The sequence below is a fragment of the Chrysoperla carnea genome, chromosome 2, assembly GCF_905475395.1.
Source record: "Chrysoperla carnea chromosome 2, inChrCarn1.1, whole genome shotgun sequence".
Lineage (NCBI taxonomy): Eukaryota > Metazoa > Arthropoda > Insecta > Neuroptera > Chrysopidae > Chrysoperla > Chrysoperla carnea.
The window spans coordinates 46,795,798-46,818,592 of record NC_058338.1 but is presented as its reverse complement, the minus strand read 5'-3'; the positions used below and the strand labels follow the sequence as shown (position 1 = coordinate 46,818,592).

Sequence of the window (22,795 nt, the reverse complement as noted above, 5' to 3'; positions counted from 1 at the left end):
TTAATGTTAAATAATCGAGCTCACAGAGCAGATTAAAGAAATATCTGCGAGGTCTGATATGTAAAGTAAACGTTGGATAAGAATTATAGTGAACTCGATTTTTTTAAACATGGGATTACGAAAGAAATGGAATTATCAAACAAGATTTAAAAAAATGTGTAAAATTTACTCCAAAGTGATAGGGATTTTTAGTGGTTTCTTTGATGTTCCTAGTTTAATCCGTCATTATTTTTCGTTTTGTAAATTTTGTCAATACAGAAAAAGCACTGTCTGCTCACATATTTGCATAAGAAAATTTGTGGTACGCGGCAAATACCAGCAATTAATAACCACTGTATTTACGAGTTTGGTTTCGCAACCGACTTTTTTTATTTCAAAGCCGAAATGGTGTCTTTGTAGTTCTAATTTTGAATCGATAAAACCAAAAACAATAAACTGAATGCTAATTCCAGAAATTACCAACATAATGTTGACTAAATAAATATTATACATACTATTTAAGGATGTATGAGCACGGTAGTGGGGGCACAAATTTAAAAAATATATATTTTAAATGTTGATGATAATTTATTTTATAACTTGACGATATACCACGAAAAGTAAGAATAAAATTTTTCGATTTCCGTCGTAATTTTCAAAATATTGAAAATTGAAAATTTTGTTTAATTATTCAGCTTTCGATATTTCGAAAACCAAGGCACATATCGAAAAATTTCATTCTTATCTTTCGTTTACATTCATGGCGATGTAACAAAATTCATCATCAAAGTTGAAAATAAGATAAAAATAATTTCAACCCTAAATCTACCCTGCTCTTACATCCCTTATATGGATGGAGACACTTGGTTTTTTTCCTTTCTATGTCATTGCTTTCATGTTTACTTTCTATTAAAAAGTTTTTTTAAAATTTGTTTTCATTCATTCCAAGTGAAAATTATCAAAAACTTTCAAAATGTGTTGTTTTTTGAGATTCCCCCATAAGAACCAATGTATTTTTTATCGATTTTCAACGACTTATTTCTTAAAAATTTGAATGGATACCTAAGATGAAATTTTAACCATATATTCTTTGAGTAAAAGTCTGCCAGTAAAAAAATTTTGAGCCTTTAAATCAAACATTGTTGTCATGCTCATACATCCTTAATAATCGTCTCAATTTTAGAGATTCTTTCTTTTACGAAGTTTTATTTTGTTAGGCCTGTACAATATAAATACATTTTTACTGATTAAATCTGGGATCGTGTAGAGGCCAACTCTTAGAAGAGTCTTAAAATTTACAAAGATTTTTTCGTTTTATCAATTAATACAAGAAGTATTTATTCTAAAATTGAAAATATTTCCCTGACAATGGAGTATCTTCCCTGATAGATGAATTGAAAAATAAGCAAAATCAATACAAAGAGGCACATATCAAAACTATGATAAACTATCTTACCTTATCATCTTGTGCATCTGGTTTAGCTCCATGAGCTAACAAAATATTAACTGCATCAACATTATTAACAGCCGCGGCCCAATGTAACGCAGTCTTTCCAGAATTATCAGCTGCATTAATATCCGCATCGGCTGTAATTAAATTCTCCACCATACCTTCAATCGCTAAACGTGCAGCTAAAATTAATGGAGCTGTACCATCATGCATACGAGCGTTTAAATTTGTAGCACGATTTCGTAATAAAATTTGAAATACACCCATTGCATCCGCAGCCACAGCCGCATGTAATGGTGTTCGTCCTGTATTATCTTGTGCGTTTGCATCAGCACCAGCTTCTAATAAACGTTTGGCCACATCCGATCGCGCATAACGTGCAGCTAAATGTAATGATGTTTCGCCAGTTTTCTCCATAGTTGCATTCAAATCAGCACCTTGAAAGAATTAAAAATTAAAGAAACAGTTAATGTACCAACTTCGATTAGTCGAAGCCACAGAGCTTTTAAAATAGGCTATAAATTCAAAAAATATTTACCTTGTGAAACTAAATCACTAATCACAGCCGCACTACTATCATCCTCATCTTCTTCGCCAGTGTCAACACCTCCTCCACGTACCGCAGCAACCATCAAAGGTGTTAAACCGCAAGGACCACGTGCATCGACATCACCCATTGTGTCATGAATTCCTGGTGGTGTTAGCATTGACGGTGGAGCTCGTATACCCGCAGCATCTAAATGTTGATCAGTCCAAACTCGTGGCTCAGGTTCTTCGTAATCAGTAATCACTGTATGATCGCTAGAGTATCCAGTTTCCAACACACGCATACGTTTCGGTTGAGGTATATCTGATTCATCATCCGACCATTGTTGCCCATGTCCCATATCATGATGATGATTGTTTATGTCAACATCCATACATGGAGCTGATGGATTTGTATTTAAATTTCGCATTTCTTGTCCATCAGGACCTCGGCGTCGTGATCTACGTCGGGTACCAGTATTAGTACTGAAAAATCCATCAGGGAACCATGTTATACCCGCTGCCCGTTTACGTTGTGCAGTTACAAGTACACCAATCAATAGACCCGTGAAAATGATAATAACAGCCCCACTGAACACATATTTTAAGTTGGTTGGTGTATCAATAAAATCTGCACTAGAATCACTCTCGCCACGGACTTGGAAAATTGGGAATGCTTTTGATAACGTATGTCGAGCAGCTTGTGCCGCTAAAAATTCTGCAGCCTCATTTGCTGTTGGGAAACAATCACCTCCCGACATACATTTACGATTATCGATTACCAAAAATACTTTTACACCACTCTGTTCAACGTACGCAATTTTATGCTGACGTCCAATGTATGTGTTTTCTAGCCCAGTTTCAGTTGATCCGCGCCATGGGTAAATCATATCATTTCCTTGATGATCCTTCTTCACACTTACTGTTGTTCGTAATTCATGACCGACATCGCGTAAGAATGCCACTAGATTTTCTTTAAATTGTTGCATATCCATAAGAATTATTATTGAAATAGCACCATCCGCTAAATCTGGAGGAGCTTTCTCGCAATCTAAACCATCCCAATTACATTCAGCGTTATTACAGCCATAATCACAATATCCATTAGCGTAGTGTTTTTGGCAGTATGCATTGTAGATTGGATTACATGGTTGTAAGGATTTCTCACAATCTCGCCCATCGAATAAACATTGTGGATTGTTACATTCTTCATTACAACTACCATCTGCGAATACTTCCCAACATCGTATATTTGCCGTACAATTCCTCCATGGATTAATACCCAATGAACAATCATTTCCATCAAAGTCACAAGCGTATGTGTTGCACTCCTCATCACAATGTCGATTTCCACGTTTTTCAAAGCATCCCTTCTTAATACACTGCTCCCTTTGATATTCTAAATCGTCACGATAACTATACAAAGGTTTTTTCTTATCATAATTCGAAACTTTTGTTGGTTTACCCCAACCAGAATGTGCTGTGGAGTCGTATGTTTCACAATTTTTACCCGACCATGATCTAGGACAATAACATGCGTAATCACCGAAACGATCTTGACAAGATGCATCTGGATGTCGACATGGATTACTGCTACATTCATCAAAAGCATCTAGTTCACAATTTGATCCTGTTGTTCCCATAGGACATTCACAACGATATCCTCCCCCATCCATATTTCGGCATGTGCCACCATGTAAACATGGATTTGAATCACAATCGAATCCAGAAAATTCACAATTTTTGCCATAAAATCCACCTGGACAGGTACACTGATGACCTGCTGGAACAGTGGTGCAAACTCCACCATTCAAACATGGCGAACTAGCACAGAAGTCAACTTTTAATTCACAATGACGTCCCATATACCGCGCTTTACAATTACAATGGTAGTCATTAACTAATTGCACACAATCAAGAGTACCTGGTGATGCACATGGATTCGATAAACATTCGTTAATATCACCTTCGCATCGTGGTCCAACAAATCCAAGTGGACATTTACATTCGAATCCACCAACCTTATCTGTGCAAGTACCATTGTTATGACATGCTCCAGGTATACAATCATCTATATTTACTTCACAAATAATGCCTAGCGTTCCTGGTGGGCATGAACAACTAAAATCGTTAATTAAATCATGACATGTGCCACCATTTTGACAAGGATTTGGTCGACAATCATCAACATTCATTTCACAGTTAGGCCCTTGGAATCCTTTTGTACATTGGCATGCATATCCACCTATTAAATCTTTACATGTGGCTCCATTTTGGCATGGTGCTGATTCACATTCGTTAATTTCATCTTGACAATATGAACCGGTATATCCTTCTTGACAATGACATCGATGTGAGTTTCCAATATCCTCGCAAGTGCCGTTGTTACAGAGGAATTTAGGTTTGACATTTTTCCGATATGCAGCATCCTTACAACTAACCATTTCCACGTCACAAACCTTACCTGTCCATCCTGGGGCACAGTGACATCGATATTGATTATCAACTTGTTGACATGTTGCCTCATTTTCGCAAGGATTTGTTGCGCACCAATCCACGTAATCGCCACAATCTTTTCCCGTGTATCCATATGGACAATGGCAAGTGTAATGCGTGAAGTGATCATGGCATGTAGCGCCATTTAAACATGGAGAGCTGTCACATTCATTGATACGATATTGGCAATTTGATCCAGTAAATCCTTGAGGGCAGGTACATGTATAGTTATTAATTCCGTCAATACATGTTCCGCCATTCATACAACTACTGTCTGTACAATCTTCATCGTTTGTCTGGCAGTTAATTCCAGAAAATCCTAATGGGCATGTGCAAGTGTATGAATTTACGTATTGTCGGCATGTCGCACCATTTAGGCAAGGCTGTGGTTCACATTCGTCGATATCAACTTGACAATGTTTGCCTTTGAAACCATCAACACATAAACATGTGTAATCTCCAATACCATCCAAACATGTTCCACCGTTCTGGCACGGATCTGTAACGGGGAAAAAATACAAAATTAGATCAAATTCAAAATAAATTTGACAATAACGTAGTAACATAGTTAGTAAATTTTTTTTAACCACAGTAGGTTGTAAGAAATTAACCAATTTTAGGCGGTTTGAATAATATTTCTGATTAGACTGACACATACATGGCCAACCTTCAAACGATACGGACCAAAATTTAATATGATTTCGATCCTCTAATCTCAAAATATCAAATTTAAAAAAAATGAAAACTCCAAAAAACTTTACTTTGTAAAAAAATTATATCACATATTAAAATTAAAAAATACTTACATGAAGCACAATCATCCGTATTTACTGTACAATCTTTGCCTTCATAGCCTCTAGCACAAATGCATTGATACGACCCATTTGTATTCCGACAAGTAGCTCCATTACGACACGGTGCTGATACAATACATTCATCGACATCTTGTTCACATAACCGTCCTGTATAGCCTAAACTACACGCACACGCATAATCCAAATAATTATTACTGGGTGTACATTTCGCTCCATGACGACAACGATTCGGTGAACATGGATCTAATTTCTCTTGACAATCACGGCCAGTATATGGTAGTTCGCAAACGCAGTTATAATCGTTAACACGATCTATACAGGAACCACCATTTTTACATGGATTTTTCGCACAATCGTCAATGTTGGTCTCACAATTGACACCTGTATATCCCACTAAACATTCGCATGAATACGAATTTAAATGATCGTGACAATGACCACCATGTTGACATGGATTTGAACCGCATTCGTCTATATCTATTTCACATCGTTTACCACCATATCCTGGAGGACAATGACAGATAAATTGATTGACACCATCTTCACAACTTCCTCCATGTACACATGGATTTGACGCACACTCATCCACATCACTCAAACATCGTGCATCGTAATAGCCGCGTGGACATTCACATTTAAATCCGTTGATTAAATCCATACATATTCCACCATTTGCGCATGGATTTGAGGCGCATTCATTGATATCGGTTTCACAATGTTGTCCAGTAAAACCGGGAATACATTCACATGAATATCTGGAAATTTAAATTAGTTAAAAATTAAAACTCATGGTTAAATACACTAAAACAAAACCGAATTAGATTTGATGCTGATTATTTGAGTTAAGTTTTGCCTCATATAATTCGTAGAAATATTTTTTCTCAATGATAAAGCATGAAAATACAAACCTGTTAATTCCATCAATACATCTTGCACCATTTCGACATGGATTGCTGTGGCATTCATTAACATTGATCTCGCAATTTAAACCTGATGTTCCTGGTTTACAACGGCATTGATAACCATCGACTAGATCTTGACATGTTCCACCAAATTGGCATGGATTTGATTCGCATTCGTTGATTTGTGTTTGGCAAAGATATCCGGTATATCCAGCATGACATTGACAAGTAAAGGAATTTTCTCCATCAATACATTCACCATGAACACAAGGAGATGATTGACAATCGTTAATATTTGTTTCACACGATAAACCTGTAAAAAATAGAAAATTTAAGATGCATTCATATTTTTTTGCATGCAAGAATCTTGAAGAATTTTGCATCCGGTCTTAGGGAATCAACGTAATGATAGTTCGGTAAAAATTTCTAAACGGACTTTAAAATGTGACGGAGATTAATTTACTAAAAATTGGAAATGTTTCAGAGTGGGGAACTAAGCGAGATTAACAATTTTTATAAACATAAGACAGCGCAAGGGGCATTAGGCATTTGAGTAATGATACCGAAAACCGAAAAATGTAAAATAATTAAAAAAAGATATAAGACGGCGAATACTTCTTACCTGTAAAACCTGGAGGGCATTGACATGTATACGCAGCAACTAAATCGTGACAGATACCACCATTTCGACAAGGATTTGACACACAATCGTCAATGTTTATTTGACATCGCGAGCCAGTAAAACCTATTTCACATGTGCACTTAAACGCATTGATCAAATCATGACACATTCCACCATTCATGCAAGGATTGTCGGCACACTCGTCAATATCGATTTCACATTGTGTTCCAGTATATCCTGGCATACATACACATCGAAACGTACCCGGATCATCTAAACATGATCCATCATTTTGACATGGATGTGATTCGCATTCGTTGATATTTGTTTCACATCGCGGTCCCGTAAAACCTTGTGTACAGTTACATGCAAAACTTCCTGGTGTATTTACGCAAATTCCATCGTGCTCACATGGAGATCCTAAAAATAATATAAAATTAAGACACAAGCTCGTTTAAAAATATTATATATTTGATAGTACCTTGTTCGCATTCGTCAATATCCTCGGAACAATCGACCCCTTTATATCCTGACGCACAGGAACATGTATATGATCCATTAATAGGACTTGTGTCACAAATAGCATCAGCGTGGCAAGGATTACTTGTACAAGCATCATCCAAATGGCATAACAATCCTGTAAAAATAAATAATTAGTAAGTTCTAAATGGACATAGATTGCTTATTGTTAGTAAAGGAAGTATTGCTTACCTGTTTTACCCGGAGTACACTGACAATAAAAACTACTAACTCGATCAATACAAGTAGCGCCATTAAAACATGCTGCAACTGCACAATCGTCAATATTTACTGAACAATCGGGTCCAGTCCATCCATTAACACAAATACATGAAAATCCACCTATGTAATTGGTACAAGTAGCACCGTTTTGACAAACGGATGGTCGTAATGAACATTCGTCAACATCTTGTTCACATAATCGTCCTGTATACGTTGGTGGACACAAACATGTATGTGAATTAATACCATCAATGCAGGTAGCACCATGTTGACAACGATTTCCTGGACAATCGTCAATATTTTCTTCACAATTTTTGCCACGATAACCTTAAAAAAAAAACAAAGGAAATTTAGAATTTTAATAAATTTTATTAGTGATGGCGAATCTATATTTTAATCGTAAGAATGTGTCACAAAGTTTGAAATGATTGCCTAAATTTGAAAGGAGCAAGTTAATTTACTTCAATTCAAATCTGTAAATTTAGATTTGTGTTGTTAAAAATAAAATCCCGCTCTGCTACATTGCTGTATTAGATAGGAAAATGGCTTTCTGTGAAACTTTTTCTAACCCAACTTAAAATGTTCTTTGTATGATTCTGATCAAAAGCTCTCACGGCTAAAAAAAATTTGAACGAGTAGTTTCCAAAGTATGGGTGATCAAAGCTACGAATATATTAAAGTTTTAGTATATGACTAGGAAAATGGATAGACTTTGATCAGAATGATCCAAGGAACATTTTTGGTTGAGTTAAAAAAAATTTCACAGGAATTCATTTTCCTATCTAATATTGCGGTTCCTTTCAATCATGTAAATTGAGAAAAAGAGCCGAGAGTGACAAACATGAAATCTGAGACATTCTTTACTTGCTCCCGTGGTGTGTATACTATTTTTCTGCTCGACGAAGGCGGTTTACACAGCGGGTTGAAAGTTGATACTTTCCACCCGGCGTGCCTTTAAAAGATAAACCCAAGTGGTTCACCTTTCATACGAACTCTCACTCTCATTTAATTGAATCATAATAATAATAATACAGATTAAATGGGTAACGAAACTGGGTTCCTAGCACCAAGTACCCAAGGGTTTGCTTTAGGTCTTCTTTGCTCTTCTTTATAAGAACCTGACAGCTAGAGACAAAATGTTCCCGGATAAGAGGTAGCATTTTAAGCGGATAAAGCTATAGTATTTTGTCTAGGAGATACGCCGTGAAGAAAGACCATAGCTTTTGACTGACCATGGGAATTGCTTCCAGAATTGATTTAGTTGCCTTAATAAAGGGTTTTTTTTCTCAAGGCATTGCTTATTTCAGCAAGTGGCATAAAAAAATAGCATAACCACATTAATAACGGCTTAAATAAACAATATAAATATTTAATCATTCAATTATCATAAAAAGCACCCTCATGAATACGATCAGATTATTAAGGGTGACAAAAAACTTTAAAAGCTTTTAAATAGCACATATGTTCAACAACTTATACAAATTGATATATCAAATAACATTTAAATATTATTATAAGTGGCTATTTGTGGAAAATAAATTTAGGGGTTGTGACTAAAATGTATAACTAATTTGAGATGTTACAAATTTATTTAACTGGAATTAAATTTTGATTAAAAGCCCTTAACTATCGTTTTTAATTTATTTTTTATAAATTTAGAGTGGTGCAACATTTGGGTTATAGGTACATATAATACTACAGGAATTGATTCAATGAGATAAAACGACAAAATATATGCAGTCGTTCAACTTTTTTGGTCGTATCTTTATAAAGCGATTAGATCCAGTATTAAAATTTATCTAATTACATTACATCAAAAAAATTTTTAAGATTAGTTCTGAAAAATCTATTTGAATATCTATAAATATTGTATGTAAATATGTTTGAATGGCTTTTAACCAAAGAAATTAAAATTATTGACTGCTATTCTAAAAAACAGACCAAAAAAAGGGATCGCCTTCCCTCTTTGTCTCACAGCCTGACAAAGCGTGAATATTAATATTTTTAATTATTGTATAAACACGTGCATGTCTGTGTATTTCATAGAAGTAATATAAGACAGACGAAGACGTAGAGGTAATATAAGACAGGATGCCGAAAGGTTTTCTTCACTCTATCTATAATAATGTACACTTCAAACTACATATTAACCTAATTTATCTATTTTAAAAAAATCTTTGATTTACTTCAAACTGTGAGTTTTAGTGTAACTAACATTTTATTATTCTGAAAAACGACATAAAATTTTACGTAAGTAGGAGGGGGAAGTTCGGAAAATATTATGTACCCATGGCCTTACATGGGGAAATGTCAAAAATCGCCAAACTCATCCTTACGTAATTAATGAATGGCTCCTAAATTATCATCAAAATTTTCACTGACTTGTAGATTTTAAATAATAAGATACAGATGATTAAAAAAAACTTGGAAAAAGGTTTTAATCAAACATGAATGGAAGAAAACAACTTGTAAATAAATAAAAAAGTTTTTCTAACACCGGTTATTAATCTTAACTTGTTTTAAATACGAATTTCCTTAAAACAATTTATTTGCAATTAATAATAATAAAATTTAAAGAAAAAAAAATCCAATGACTAACAAATAAAGCAAAGTACTGTTTCATTAAAAAAAAATACGAATAATAAATATATAATATATTTAATATAATGTTTATTATGATTATTATTTTATATAGAGAGACCGGGGCATATAGGCGTGGGGGGACACCTCTATCACATGAATAAAAGACGTGGTGAACGGGTTAAGAGGCAATAGTGCACTTTCCCACGGTGATAGTAGTCATTAAAGTACGTATACTGTATATGTATGTACAGAGAACAGACGGACATGGTGTATACATTCACATTCACAATAATATGTTTTATAAGAACAAACACAGCTACAACTACAGTCAGTTTTCAGCTTAGAATATTATTACGATGATGAAGTGGAAGGAGAAGGGTTTAATATACTACATATACTTATATTATGTATGTATGAATGTATTGTATGTATGATTTTAGCAGGCGGGTTTAGCAGTTAGCTGCCCACGCGCTCAACTTAATGCCATAATATAACAACATATATACACGAAATTTATATATATTTATTGTGTTACTTATTGATGAGATTCAATTTTTAATCGACACGACATTCATTATTGAATAAATTTTACCAAATACCAGGTATATACATCAGTGTTTATGTAACATAAGACTACTCAGCTATTCATAAATAACGTCATATTTAGGGATGATGATAAGAGGGGTCTTCTAAAATTTGTGACAATATATGATGTGGAGATAAGAGGGATTACAAATATTTAAAAAGCATATTCTCTTTAACATCTACTTAAGTTAGGTTAGGTGGCTGACATGGGATGGGACACAATTAGTCCAAAAGGTCCGTTTTGATACCGAAAAAGGGTTGGGCCAATCCCGGCCACTATTCTATGAAGTTAAAGAACAGCAAGAGTTAGTGAAGTTAAGAATACCTTTGTAGGCCTTTTTAGTGAAGTTAAGAAGACCTTAGTAGATCTTCTTAACTTCATGGGGTTCATAATATTTACAAAAGAGAACTATATTTATACTTCACCGTGTCACATAAAATGAAAACGATGGCAAAAAAATTATATGAATTGGGCTTCGAATTGCTTTCGCATCCACCGTATTCTCCAGGTCTGGACGTCAACGACTTCCTGTTCTTAGACCTCAAAAGAATGCTCGCTGGAAAAAGATGTAGGGTCGTTGAAGAAGTAATCGCTAAAACTGAAGCCTATTTTGAGGCCAAGCATATCGTAATAAAAATGGTATGATCGCTATAATCACTGCATCTCCCTCGAAGGCAACTATGTTTAACAATGAAATCGAATTTTACCAAAACAATGTGTAGTAAGAAAGTGCCAAAACAATGTGTAGTAATAACACTGTAATAGTAAGAAAGGATATTTTTCTCAATCCCTAAAGTGAGCAAATAGAACATAGGTGTAATTGTCCTAAGCAAATGGAACAAACTAAGCGGGGGTGAAATAGCGAGTGGGATAAGCAAGTAATCCGCTATTATTAGCTATTATTACCAATAGTATTTATTATCAATAGTATATTAGCTATTAATGAATGCTTAGATCTGCAGATGTTAATTTTCATTAATAATCGCTGATCAAAAGATATAATCAAATAAATTAATTTTAGGTGAACCGAAGTTCACGGGATCAACTAGTGACCTTACTCACAATATATAGAGCTCTCAATTTTTGCAAATAATTTTGATGGCGTGCTAGACCTATACACAAATTTAAACAATAAGTAAAAGATACAAATATTATATATTATTCAAAAGAAATATATTATTTGAATGCATAAACTATTTGCATTATCTTCAACAAGTACATAATTTTATGATATGATGGGTATGTAACTATGCACTACACTCTACAAGTCTACACAGACTTATGTACACGTTAACGTTAATAAAATATAATAAATAAAAAATATAGTGTTATTATTTTATATTTTTTAAAATATTTATATTTAGTTTATTAAAACTTTTTTTTATATATGTACTTATTACTTTATATTATTACACTTGTGTTGTGTTGGTTTTTATCACTTATCAAATATTTATGAAAAAAAAAATGCATATTTATATCTATCATACGGTAACTCCTTTTCCCGCCAAAATGTGGTTTTGTGGTTTGTATTTTTTTTATTATGTTAATGTTTTTACTCCTACAAAACCGGATGCTTTTATTTTTAGACTTAGAGACGACAAATTGTAAAAAATTTATTGTAAACATAACTACAAACAGATCACTAAAAAACTATTTTATTAAAGTATTAGGTAAGTAGCCTTAGGTTCGGGGGGAGGTTTCTAAACAATTTTTATAATTTAAATTAATAAAAGTTTTTTTAATGAAAAAACGACTCGGAAAACTGCGTAATACTTGAATGGTCCCCAAAGTGACAGTTCAAAAAACACATGTTTTTATGTATTCATTTTCATTAAAAAGTATACATTCTGTTTCACGCAACAATAAAAATTTACAATGCGATATTCTCTGTCGAGTAGGTACATTCTGCACCTGTACGTCTCTATACTTATTGCTGATTATTTCAGCTCGTCAATTATTTTGAGAGGCTAAATACATCTTCCTAAGCATATCGCTTTCGGATTTGGTTACAGCAACGCTTTAATCATTTGAACCAAATCGAGCAGTCTCATTGTCGGAGCGGTATAAAAAGGTCAGCAAGCAAAGCAAATCACAACCTACAGAACATAAAACCTAAATAACGTTTAGTTAATTAATAGAGACTTCACTTTAATTTTCAATATTCTATATAATGATTACGCTCGGTTCATAAATAAGAGAGCAGGCCCGTATTTTTCAGTCGCAAATTGGTTTTGTAAATAAATATGTTAGCCAACGGAATAAATACTGTCGACAAAATGCGTCTGGCGCAAAGCATTTGCCTATTGTTTAAAATATGTATACTGAAATAAAAATTTTAATATCAAGCGATATGAGGTTTTTTCAACCTCGTCGCGGCGGGGTTGAATGGCGAAGTTGACACAACCGCATGAGTTGTTTGTATGAAAGTAATATACTGTCTAACAACTTACGCAATCGTTTTACCAGAAGTGATTTTTTTTAGAGTAAAAAGGACATTTTCTACATGGGAAATTATATGAGACAATCTTCGTTGGTTAAAAAATAATACTACAAATTCATGTGACAGACCAAAACCTGAATTTTAAAGTAAAAAAAGTCCACTCCCAGAATCGTGTTCTAATAAAAACAAAAACCAAATTTATCAAAAATATTTAACTAATTTCTTATAGATTATTGAACATGAAAAAAAACTCTTAAAACAATAACGAAAACAATCGCTGACGATTATTGAGCAAAGCAACGTGTTCAAATGTAATACACAGTTTTAAGTTAAAAAAATCTATGGTTTGGTAACAAACATGAGTTATCTTTGTTTAATCCATATAACATTAATACATACACTCTCATTTTATTAAAATACAATGGAATGTTTTAGGTTCGATTGTACGAATAGAAAATAATTCTAAACGAACAAAAAACAAAAATAAAAAAAAAAACAATCCGTGTAGATATGGCTATTAGAGAACAGCCCAAATGGTTTCCTGATAGATTTAATTATTGTATTCAATTTGAACGATTTTAAGAATCATATTTCTATACTTTCAATTAATTTTTATAATCAGCATATTAAAAGCATAAAATTTAAAATTTAGCAACATTTAGCAATTTTAGACATCTTACAATATAGAGTAGGTTATCATAAGGATACGGGATATCATTAAATTATTAATTTCGATTTTCAGGATGAAAAAAATAACGGACAAATGAATAACTAACTAAAAAAAAAGTTGTAATATAGAATAAAAAGTTTTTCAGAGATACACCTTTTATCAAGACATGCCAGATCTGTGATGATTTAAAATTAATCAGGTTATCAAAAATATCGTCTCAAAGCGTAAAGACATCACAAAATCTTCGACTATATCTTCGGGATGAAAACTATACCTTCCTATCAGGAAAGTAAAAACAATAAAAATAAATAAATAAAAAATAAACTTGGACGTCCAGCCTTTCAATGGTGAGTAATAGTTGATACCGTTCGTCAATTGATGACGTTAAACAAGTAAAAGACTTTGGTTACGATAAGGTTGTTTTTTTATTGATTTTTTATTTACTTCACTATGTTAAGAAACCACCAAAATTTTTAAAATATTTTATATTAAAAATTTTAGAAATTCTCTCAAGCCAAAATCAGAATTCCCATACATTTGCATCGATGTTTCGTTTCAGGAAATAAAAATATTTTGACTGATAAAAAAAAAAAAACAAATCATACTATCAAATAAGATAATTATCATTTTATTAACCGTGAAATTTATTTCAACCGGAAACCATATATTTAGACTATTATTAAACAAGTTTATATTAATGAACTGGCGTCTTTAGTATCATCACAAAAATTCACTAGCGAGTGACGTTTAAAGTTCGGAATACCGAGTATGGAAATGATTTTTATTCATCATTAACGTAGATGACTTAAGGTGTTTCGATACCAAAACGAAAGTATTAGCAAAAACTGAAATTTTGTGTGTCAATTAATGAGTATTTAATGCGCCTTATTCGTACGGTTTACGATTAATTAATTATTAAAAATAGCCATATTTACATAGTGGTATATGAAGAAGTCGTTATAAATGTTGGATTTTTAGTCAATAAGTACTTTTAAAAATGTTTTACCAATTCCATAAAAAAACTTTTATTAATATTCCGGTAGGATATTACGGACATAGGATATACGGTATCGAAATATCCTAAAGAGTTAAAATGAAAATGACAAATTTAAAATTTTATTTATCAATCACCCTTGCATAGGTCTTTTGTGAAAAATTCATATTGATTTTCTGTACGGTTTATGAAAAATGCGCCCTTTATTGATAAAAAAAACTGACTTTGATAGTTAAGTTTTCCTAAGCCGTTCAGAGAATTTATATGAATTTTCTACGAAAGACGCATAAAAGAGTGATTAATTGATAAATAAAAATTTTTTTTTGATTATTTTCATTTTTTCGGTATCGAAATACCTTCAATTTATGGTGATTCGCCCTTAGATGAAACTTCTGTCTGATCAGAAAAAATTATTTTGTGTTATAAAAATGCTTCAAGCAAAAACGTTGGATATGTAGGCGCGCATCTTACGCAGGCATTAAAACCTAAATTTTCAAGCTCAATGAAAAACTCAATCTACTCCATACTAGTTCTTGATAGATAAATACTTTAAAATAGAAAGTTGTAATTGATTAAAAAAGTAACATTTTTCGTTCGAAACATTTTTCTGCAAACCGTACAGTTTAGGTAAAAACAGACTGACAAGTTTTATTCAAAATTGTTTTTTCGTTTCAAAATTTTTATTTCGTATAATGCTTTCTACAAAATCAAGACATTCTTCGAAAAAAAAAAAAAAATTTAAATAAATCCAATAAAAGTGTTTCGTTTTTCTATAAAGATCATTTTTGTTCAAATTGAATGAACAAACGCACAAGAAGCTAGATTTTTGCTATCAATTACTGTTTAGCTTATTCGGTTTACAAAAAAAAAAATGCATACAAAAAATGTTTGCGTATTTACAAAGAACAACTTTGAAATTTAAAGCGTTCATCTAATGTTTGTCAGTTATGAATCAGTTTGAGGTTTTAATTAAACCTGAAAACTTCGATACCGATATAAAATGTGTCTATTTGAAACTAATAATTTTCGTTTGAAGCATTTTCCTCGATTAAATTTATCTATTGAATTTCAAGCATAATGGGTCAACTTAAAAAAGACACTCTGTATAATAGAAGATTCTACGATCTATATTCTATATTGTCAGTACTTTATCTACCTCGCTTGATAATCTTGACACCTACTGGTAGAGCATCGAAATAATATAAAAGTGCAAACTAGAAATCAGTATATTGATTTAATATTTGATTGGTGGTTAGGCTTTAGCCACAGCATCACACTGACCACATTAAATCACATTAATTCTTGCGAACTAACCATTACTACTAACCATACAAAATAATTTTTTTTTCCTACAAAAACATACAATAAAATGTTTAATAGTTAGATCACACACTTCTGATAGAGTAGCCAAAGGAATAAATATAACCAGTAAATATAATATTGATAAAAGTTGAACAAAAACCACGACTATATAAGGAGTTTTATATGTGGTTAAATATCATGGTATTGTATTTGTATGTTTGTTGTGATTGTGAAGCTTCTGTCTGCGGCTGCGGTCATCAGGGTGGCTGTGGCAGTGCCAGACAACTATTTAGCTAAGTAAAACAACCAGCAACAATAACAATATAAAAATAATAAAAATCACAAGAAGTTTATCTACTTTAAGGTTTACTTACTAAATGTGTTTACTTTGTAATTTGAACTCAAACTTTTTAGTCATACTTCCCCTGAAAATATAGACTTATGCATTATATCGGAGGTTAATGGAAAAAGGATGGTGTGTGTATTAGGAATCCGTTACCGGACCCCTAGTTATATTTGGTAATCTCCAATGACATCCTTAAGTTTAAACTACCTGTGAATTATCCGCTTTGGTGGGCAACATCCCAACTTTCACCTCCTTCCTCGATTCCCCTTGCGTAGGGATTACAGTTTAGTAATGTACATGTCATGCTCTTTTATTTGATACCCCACTTGGGTATATTTGAAAATATTCGATTATTCATCCCCACTTTCTCAGCGAACCTTTTTCACCCTCGAAGGTTAAAAATAGATACAAACAATCCTTGAAGCTGGTTGTATATTTTGTCAACATTTGAGCTTAATCGTTGCACAACTTTTTTAAATTTTCGAAGCGTATCCCTTTCAACCCTTATTTCAACTCCTTATTCTACTATAATTATGCATGTATTATATATAAAAACCTTTCTCTTATGTAAGTTAAATTATTATCTTTTGATTTTTTTTTGCCTTTAAAATCCTTTCCCCTTTTCTATATCGATTTTTTTTTATCGTGGCTTGTTTAATCTTAGCGCGCCTTCACATCGCCATCGAATTGAAATGTTGAAAAGTTGTATTCATACGGGTTGAATGTTGAAGAAGTGCTGTTAAAGTGCTGTTAGTAAAATGTCAACAACCCAGTAATCTCCCCGTAATTTTGCGATAATTTTAATAAAAAGTTGTTAATAATGAAATAATCTAATGAAGGGGGAAATATGACCTTCGTGATCTCCTACTCACGAGTTCCTGTTTAATGTGGGGAAATTTCTGAATAAAATATGAGGTAAATCACAAAGCAATCGATCAAGATAAATATCTTAGATAATGGAAACTGGCCAATTAAACAAAGTAAAGTTACTTGAGCAAGCACGACCAATATATCCATGACACCACTACAATCTACGAATTATCTAAGTTCATCCTTCCTCATGTAACAGTAGATGCACATATGACACTTTGTTATCATTTTTGGCTTAATCCTGTCCTTTGATTTAGAAGATATAGTGTTGCTATGGTAATATTTAAGGATTGTTGGTACAATTACGAAGGGAATAAGATAATGCGATATAATCAATGCAAATCTTAATAACTACATAACAAACGATCAGAAAAATTTTTGGACTTTTTTGCTTACCTCTAAAACGAGATTGAACTTGAATTTAAAAAAAAAATCGACAATATTATAATATTTAGATAGCTAAATAATACATTAATAAATGATTCAAGACGACGACAAAAGATAAATAAGTAACGTAACATCTAAAAAATATTTCTACGTTTGAAAAAGTATGATTTATTTATTAGCTCTTAAAATGTATATTACCAAAAAAACTGGACGAAAGTGTTGTTTTCGTATATTATTTAGAATTTCAAAGTTGGTAATATATATCTTATGAACAGACTTATAATATAAAATCGTTGATATAGGCTAGATGTGTATTGGCGATTGAATTAGTATTTGACATTTATACAGTGATGGGAAAAAGCTCGGCATCACTCAATTTACTTTCAAACAGTTCAATATAAAGGTTTTAAATTTTTATGAATTCAAGAGGACCATAATACGATTGAGAAAACGATAATATGATTCTGACATCTCCTTATGTAACGGTGGGTCAAGTGATGATTACTTCGAAAGATTTTTTAGCGCGAAAGTTTTGGTTACGTAAAGCACAAAAAATTACGCACATCAGAGGAGGTTTATAAGAACCTGAAATCTTATTTTATAAGCTGAAATGCACAAATCAGAGCCACTTTTCGTGGATAACTCAAAAATCGTACATTTATTCGAAGTTTGATATCACTATGCTCATAAAGTAATAGATTTTCATTACTTTTCGTTCCTGTAAAAATAATATATTTCGAACTATGGGGCTCATAACTAGTAAGAAATTTTATTTTATCATGCTACTGACATATACTGAAGCTCATTTCCTTCGAGTTTTAACTAAATAAAATTTCATTTTTCCATTATTTAACGTCAAACGATTTGACTTAAGTTATCGACGAATAAAACGGTAACTATTATTTTTACAGGATCGAAAATCAGTCAAATCTCTTTGTTATTTTACATGTTTAATAGTGGAAAGCTTATAACACTTTTTTTTTTTAAATAATTGCTTTTATTTTGAGTTGAAAACTGGTCCAAAGTTGACCTTGGGCTTGGGACTAATATGAGATTACATAATAATAACATGAAAAAAAGTAAAGCATATCCCAATCAATTTTCTTATTGCTAGTGCTATGATCTATAATTTATAAAGATATATTTTAAAAAAAATAAAATTCAATTTGACATTAATCATTTTTAAAATTTTTACAATATTGAATTTACGATCATCATTTTGAACCATTTTAGAGAATTCTGTAAAAATTTAAAATAGTAAATGTTAAACAAATCATGGCCAACTATTCTGATATACTCAATGAATTATGACTATATTATTTTTAACAAAATTTAAAACTGTGTATATCAAGAGAGGGTGGAGGCTTAAAGCGGTGGTTTTTAATTTTAAGCCCAGTGAAGCGGGAGGGTATCAATCTAGTAGGGAATAATTTGAATCGACCTCTCTTCTTAAATAGAGAAATTGAAGTGCTTGAAGCTACAAAACTTGAGTATATGGTACACTTTACTGTATCCGTATGATATTCTGAATCACAGAGAATAATACATCATGCATCATTCTTTATACTTGATAGTTTATAGTGTGGGAAGGTTCTCATATATGTAGTTAGTTTTAAAAGAACCACAACAAAGTACAGCTAGGCTAACACTCTCAGAACAGAAAGTAAGCAATAATATTTGTAAATATTGCCCGGATACTTTTATTATTATAATATTTATGTACAATGTTGAATATACATAGTGTATTATCAATATTCAACCATATATTAAAAAATTTTATTAGACCATTTATATGTTTACACGATTTTGTTTTTAAAAGTATTTCGATGTCTTTTTAATCTACACAAATTAAAAATGGTTTATCTTTGTTTTAAACTACTTTATGGAGGTTTTCAGACGTGTTTTGTCTTAATTGTTAGTAGTTATTAATTCTTAGTTTGTAGCCGTTATTACAAATAATGTTTTTTTTAAACATATTTTAGGAAAACTAAATTAATTTTACACTTGTGCTATCAGGGGCATTATGCTAAAGTACAGTTTAATTTAATTTGAATATAAAATATTGAAAAATTTACTTTTTTCATTCCTTTTGTCATTAATCTCGATTAAATTTAGCTTACAAAACAAGTGAAAACAAACAATTGACTGAGTTAATTGTTGAAATAGCATGTATAGACAGTGTTAATTCCTCTGACACATTACACATACATACATGTCACACATGAACAACTTGGGACACATGAACAACTGATATTCCCATATAATACATACTATACAATTTGCGCTCTCATGTGTAAACAGTGATGTTTACGAAAAAATGTTTCAAACAAAAGTTATTTATTTTTTTATAAGGAACATTTTTTACATTTAAACTTTTGTTCTATCTCTAACGGTTTACAAGACCCAATTGACCTATGTTGCTCATTTACGAACTCGACTTCACTTTTTACGTCCTAAGCACGCTATAACGCTATTTCAGAAATGGACTAATTAGGTGATTTTATGAACACCTATACCAAAATTTTGTTCTTAGTATCAATATTTTTAAGCGTTACAAACTTGAGACTAAACTTAGTATACCTTGGTATATTTCATATACATGGTATAAAAAAGATCCAATAAATTACTCGATTCATCCAAAGTTAAGTAAACAAATGACACATCGGGCTATATTGAATTGAGTTTTATTGAGTTCATCTTTTTAACTGTTTAGAGAATGAAACTTTTAGATCATAGCTCCTGAGAGTGGAGATTTTAATTATATGTATAGCTAGAATACAGTTCATGAAAGTTTTAAATTGATTCAGTGATTCTGCTTTAGAAAATTTTATGTACTTAATTTTTGATTTTTATGACTATTTATCCTTGAAAAAAATACAGATTATCTATTTTAAAAATAATTCATGATGTTTTTATTTTTAAATAATGGAAATCGTGTGATGTTTTTGGAAAATAATTTATTAATAATAGAGCGAAATAAATCAATATTTTTTTATTTAATTGCGTAAGGTGTGTTTTATTACACTCTTTATTCTTTACTATGAATATTTAATACTCTTGTTTAAAATATGTAGTAAAATTTGTGTATCAATAAATTTTAATAACAAAATTCATTTTATAAATATTATCAAAGATAATAAACGATAACTTTAGGATATTAAGTATTAAATTTCGATTTTTTTCCCAATGTCCAGATTAATTCTGTTTTATATAAATACGTATTTAGAACTAACATGTAGTCATCATCAATTTGAATTTGTTAATCGTAATTACTCTTGTAAGTAGTATATGTTACTCGTTGCTAATATGGTTACGATTTGTATTTATACAATACAAAATTTATCAAGGAAATTGGAGAAAAAATAAAATTTAATTAAAAAAAAAAAAAATGCTTTTTTCTGTGTGGGTACTTATTACGCCATGCACAATATCGTTTTATTTGCATATTCTTTATTATGGACAAACAAAAGCTAAAATTTGTAAAATATCGATTTACTAAAAAAAATTTTTATCCAAATGAAGTCTAAATTACTAATAAAACTAATATTTAAAAGCAATAAAAAAAATAAACTAAATTGATTCGTATTATTCAAAATGTAGTCATTAATTACATAAAAATGATTATATCTTTCACATTTAAACAATAATAATTTAATCACATTGAAATTGCACTACTAATAATAATATTTATTTCGATTATCCACTAATGTAAGTAACTAACTGTGCAACAAATACTTCTTTCAATCTGTACTGTACTTGTATATACATACAACTAAGTTCATAAAAAACTGAAACGTTATAAACGAGCAATTGACCGTTTTAAACGGATCTTATATTAGTGATTAAATTTGTGTCTTTTCAACTAAAAAAATACCGAGCAATCCAGATATTGTTAATTATGTGCCATAAATGCCCTTGATATATTCCTAGTATCTACTTATAAATCTTATAGCTTACAAATTTATCAAAAATAATCAAGTTAAATTCATGATTGAATCAAAATTGTTGTTGATTGTAGTCTTGATTTGCAAGCTTAGCCTAACTTACAATAACTTCCTCTTAAGCTTAAAGCAATATCGGCTGAATACTTTTATTGAATCTATAACTTCTTTTTGAATAAATTTGATTCTACTTTACTGAATCAATTTGTACAATAAACAAACAGTTAAGTTAAAGTTTAAGCTAAGAACATTTTTTTTTTCAAAAAATAATAACAATAATATTTCAAAACGTTATCATAGACAATTATCATTAATTACAAAAGGTAGTTTTTATTTAGTACATGACACGTTTCAGCTACTGTTTTATTATTATTATATAAAATATATAATATTTAAAGTCTATCTTAGCTTCGTACCAATAAAGTCATTTCTAATATAGTAGTTACTTAAGTCGAACTGAGCTGAGCTGAGCTATATTATACGTTTTTATTTAATACTGACTTGACTGACTTAAATAAGTTAAGCAAGACTAAACAATATATCTCATAACTGTGTACTGTTTATAATAAAGTCGAGTCATCTCAAAGATCAGGTAATGGGTTTATCTGTGATGCCTGTACCTAGTTAGTCTGTCTGTTAAGTTATATATTATATGGTGGACTTTTCAAGTATTGATTTACTTATTACTGACATTACAATTGAATTGACTTTCAACAGATAAGACAGCGACTTCAAAAAGTGGAAGTTTTCTAGTCAACTGCTTTATTTCTATTTTTGTGAGAATTCGTATCACAGTAGATATGGGCGAGGCAAAAATATACAATCTGTCTCAAAAAAAGAGTATCTTTGATGCGTTGAATTATCTTATCTTTATTATCGAAATAATCAAGAAATGAGGGCGCGCATGCTAAACAAGCATCCTTCAAAAACTCTGACTCTAGAAAAGGTTAACTGAAATTTACAGCAGAGTAACTTGCAGATAATGATAATGTTTGCTAACATATTTAACCATAGAAATTGACTGTTTATTTCTGTCTTTCATTGCACTGGCAATTAATTTCTTTTGCTATGGTTCGCTTTTTTGACTAACGGATTTGTGATTTGTTTAAAAATGCTAATTGTAGTCGATGATGTAACTACAATAAC

General features: G+C 31.3%; 1 protein-coding gene across 1 annotated transcript in view; it reads right to left on the bottom strand.

Annotated features, from left to right (window-relative positions):
- The window catches only part of LOC123293808 (neurogenic locus Notch protein), a 216,959-nt gene that overhangs the window by 2,018 nt on the left and 192,146 nt on the right, over positions 1-22,795 (bottom strand). The window contains exons 6-12 of the mRNA XM_044874742.1: positions 7,501-7,857; positions 7,271-7,426; positions 6,790-7,209; positions 6,174-6,480; positions 5,257-6,020; positions 1,968-4,949; positions 1,436-1,866 (exon numbers count right to left, since the gene is read on the bottom strand). Of these exons, the coding sequence (XP_044730677.1) occupies positions 1,436-1,866; positions 1,968-4,949; positions 5,257-6,020; positions 6,174-6,480; positions 6,790-7,209; positions 7,271-7,426; positions 7,501-7,857 (5,417 nt within the window). The remainder of the gene's footprint in view (positions 1-1,435; positions 1,867-1,967; positions 4,950-5,256; positions 6,021-6,173; positions 6,481-6,789; positions 7,210-7,270; positions 7,427-7,500; positions 7,858-22,795) is intronic.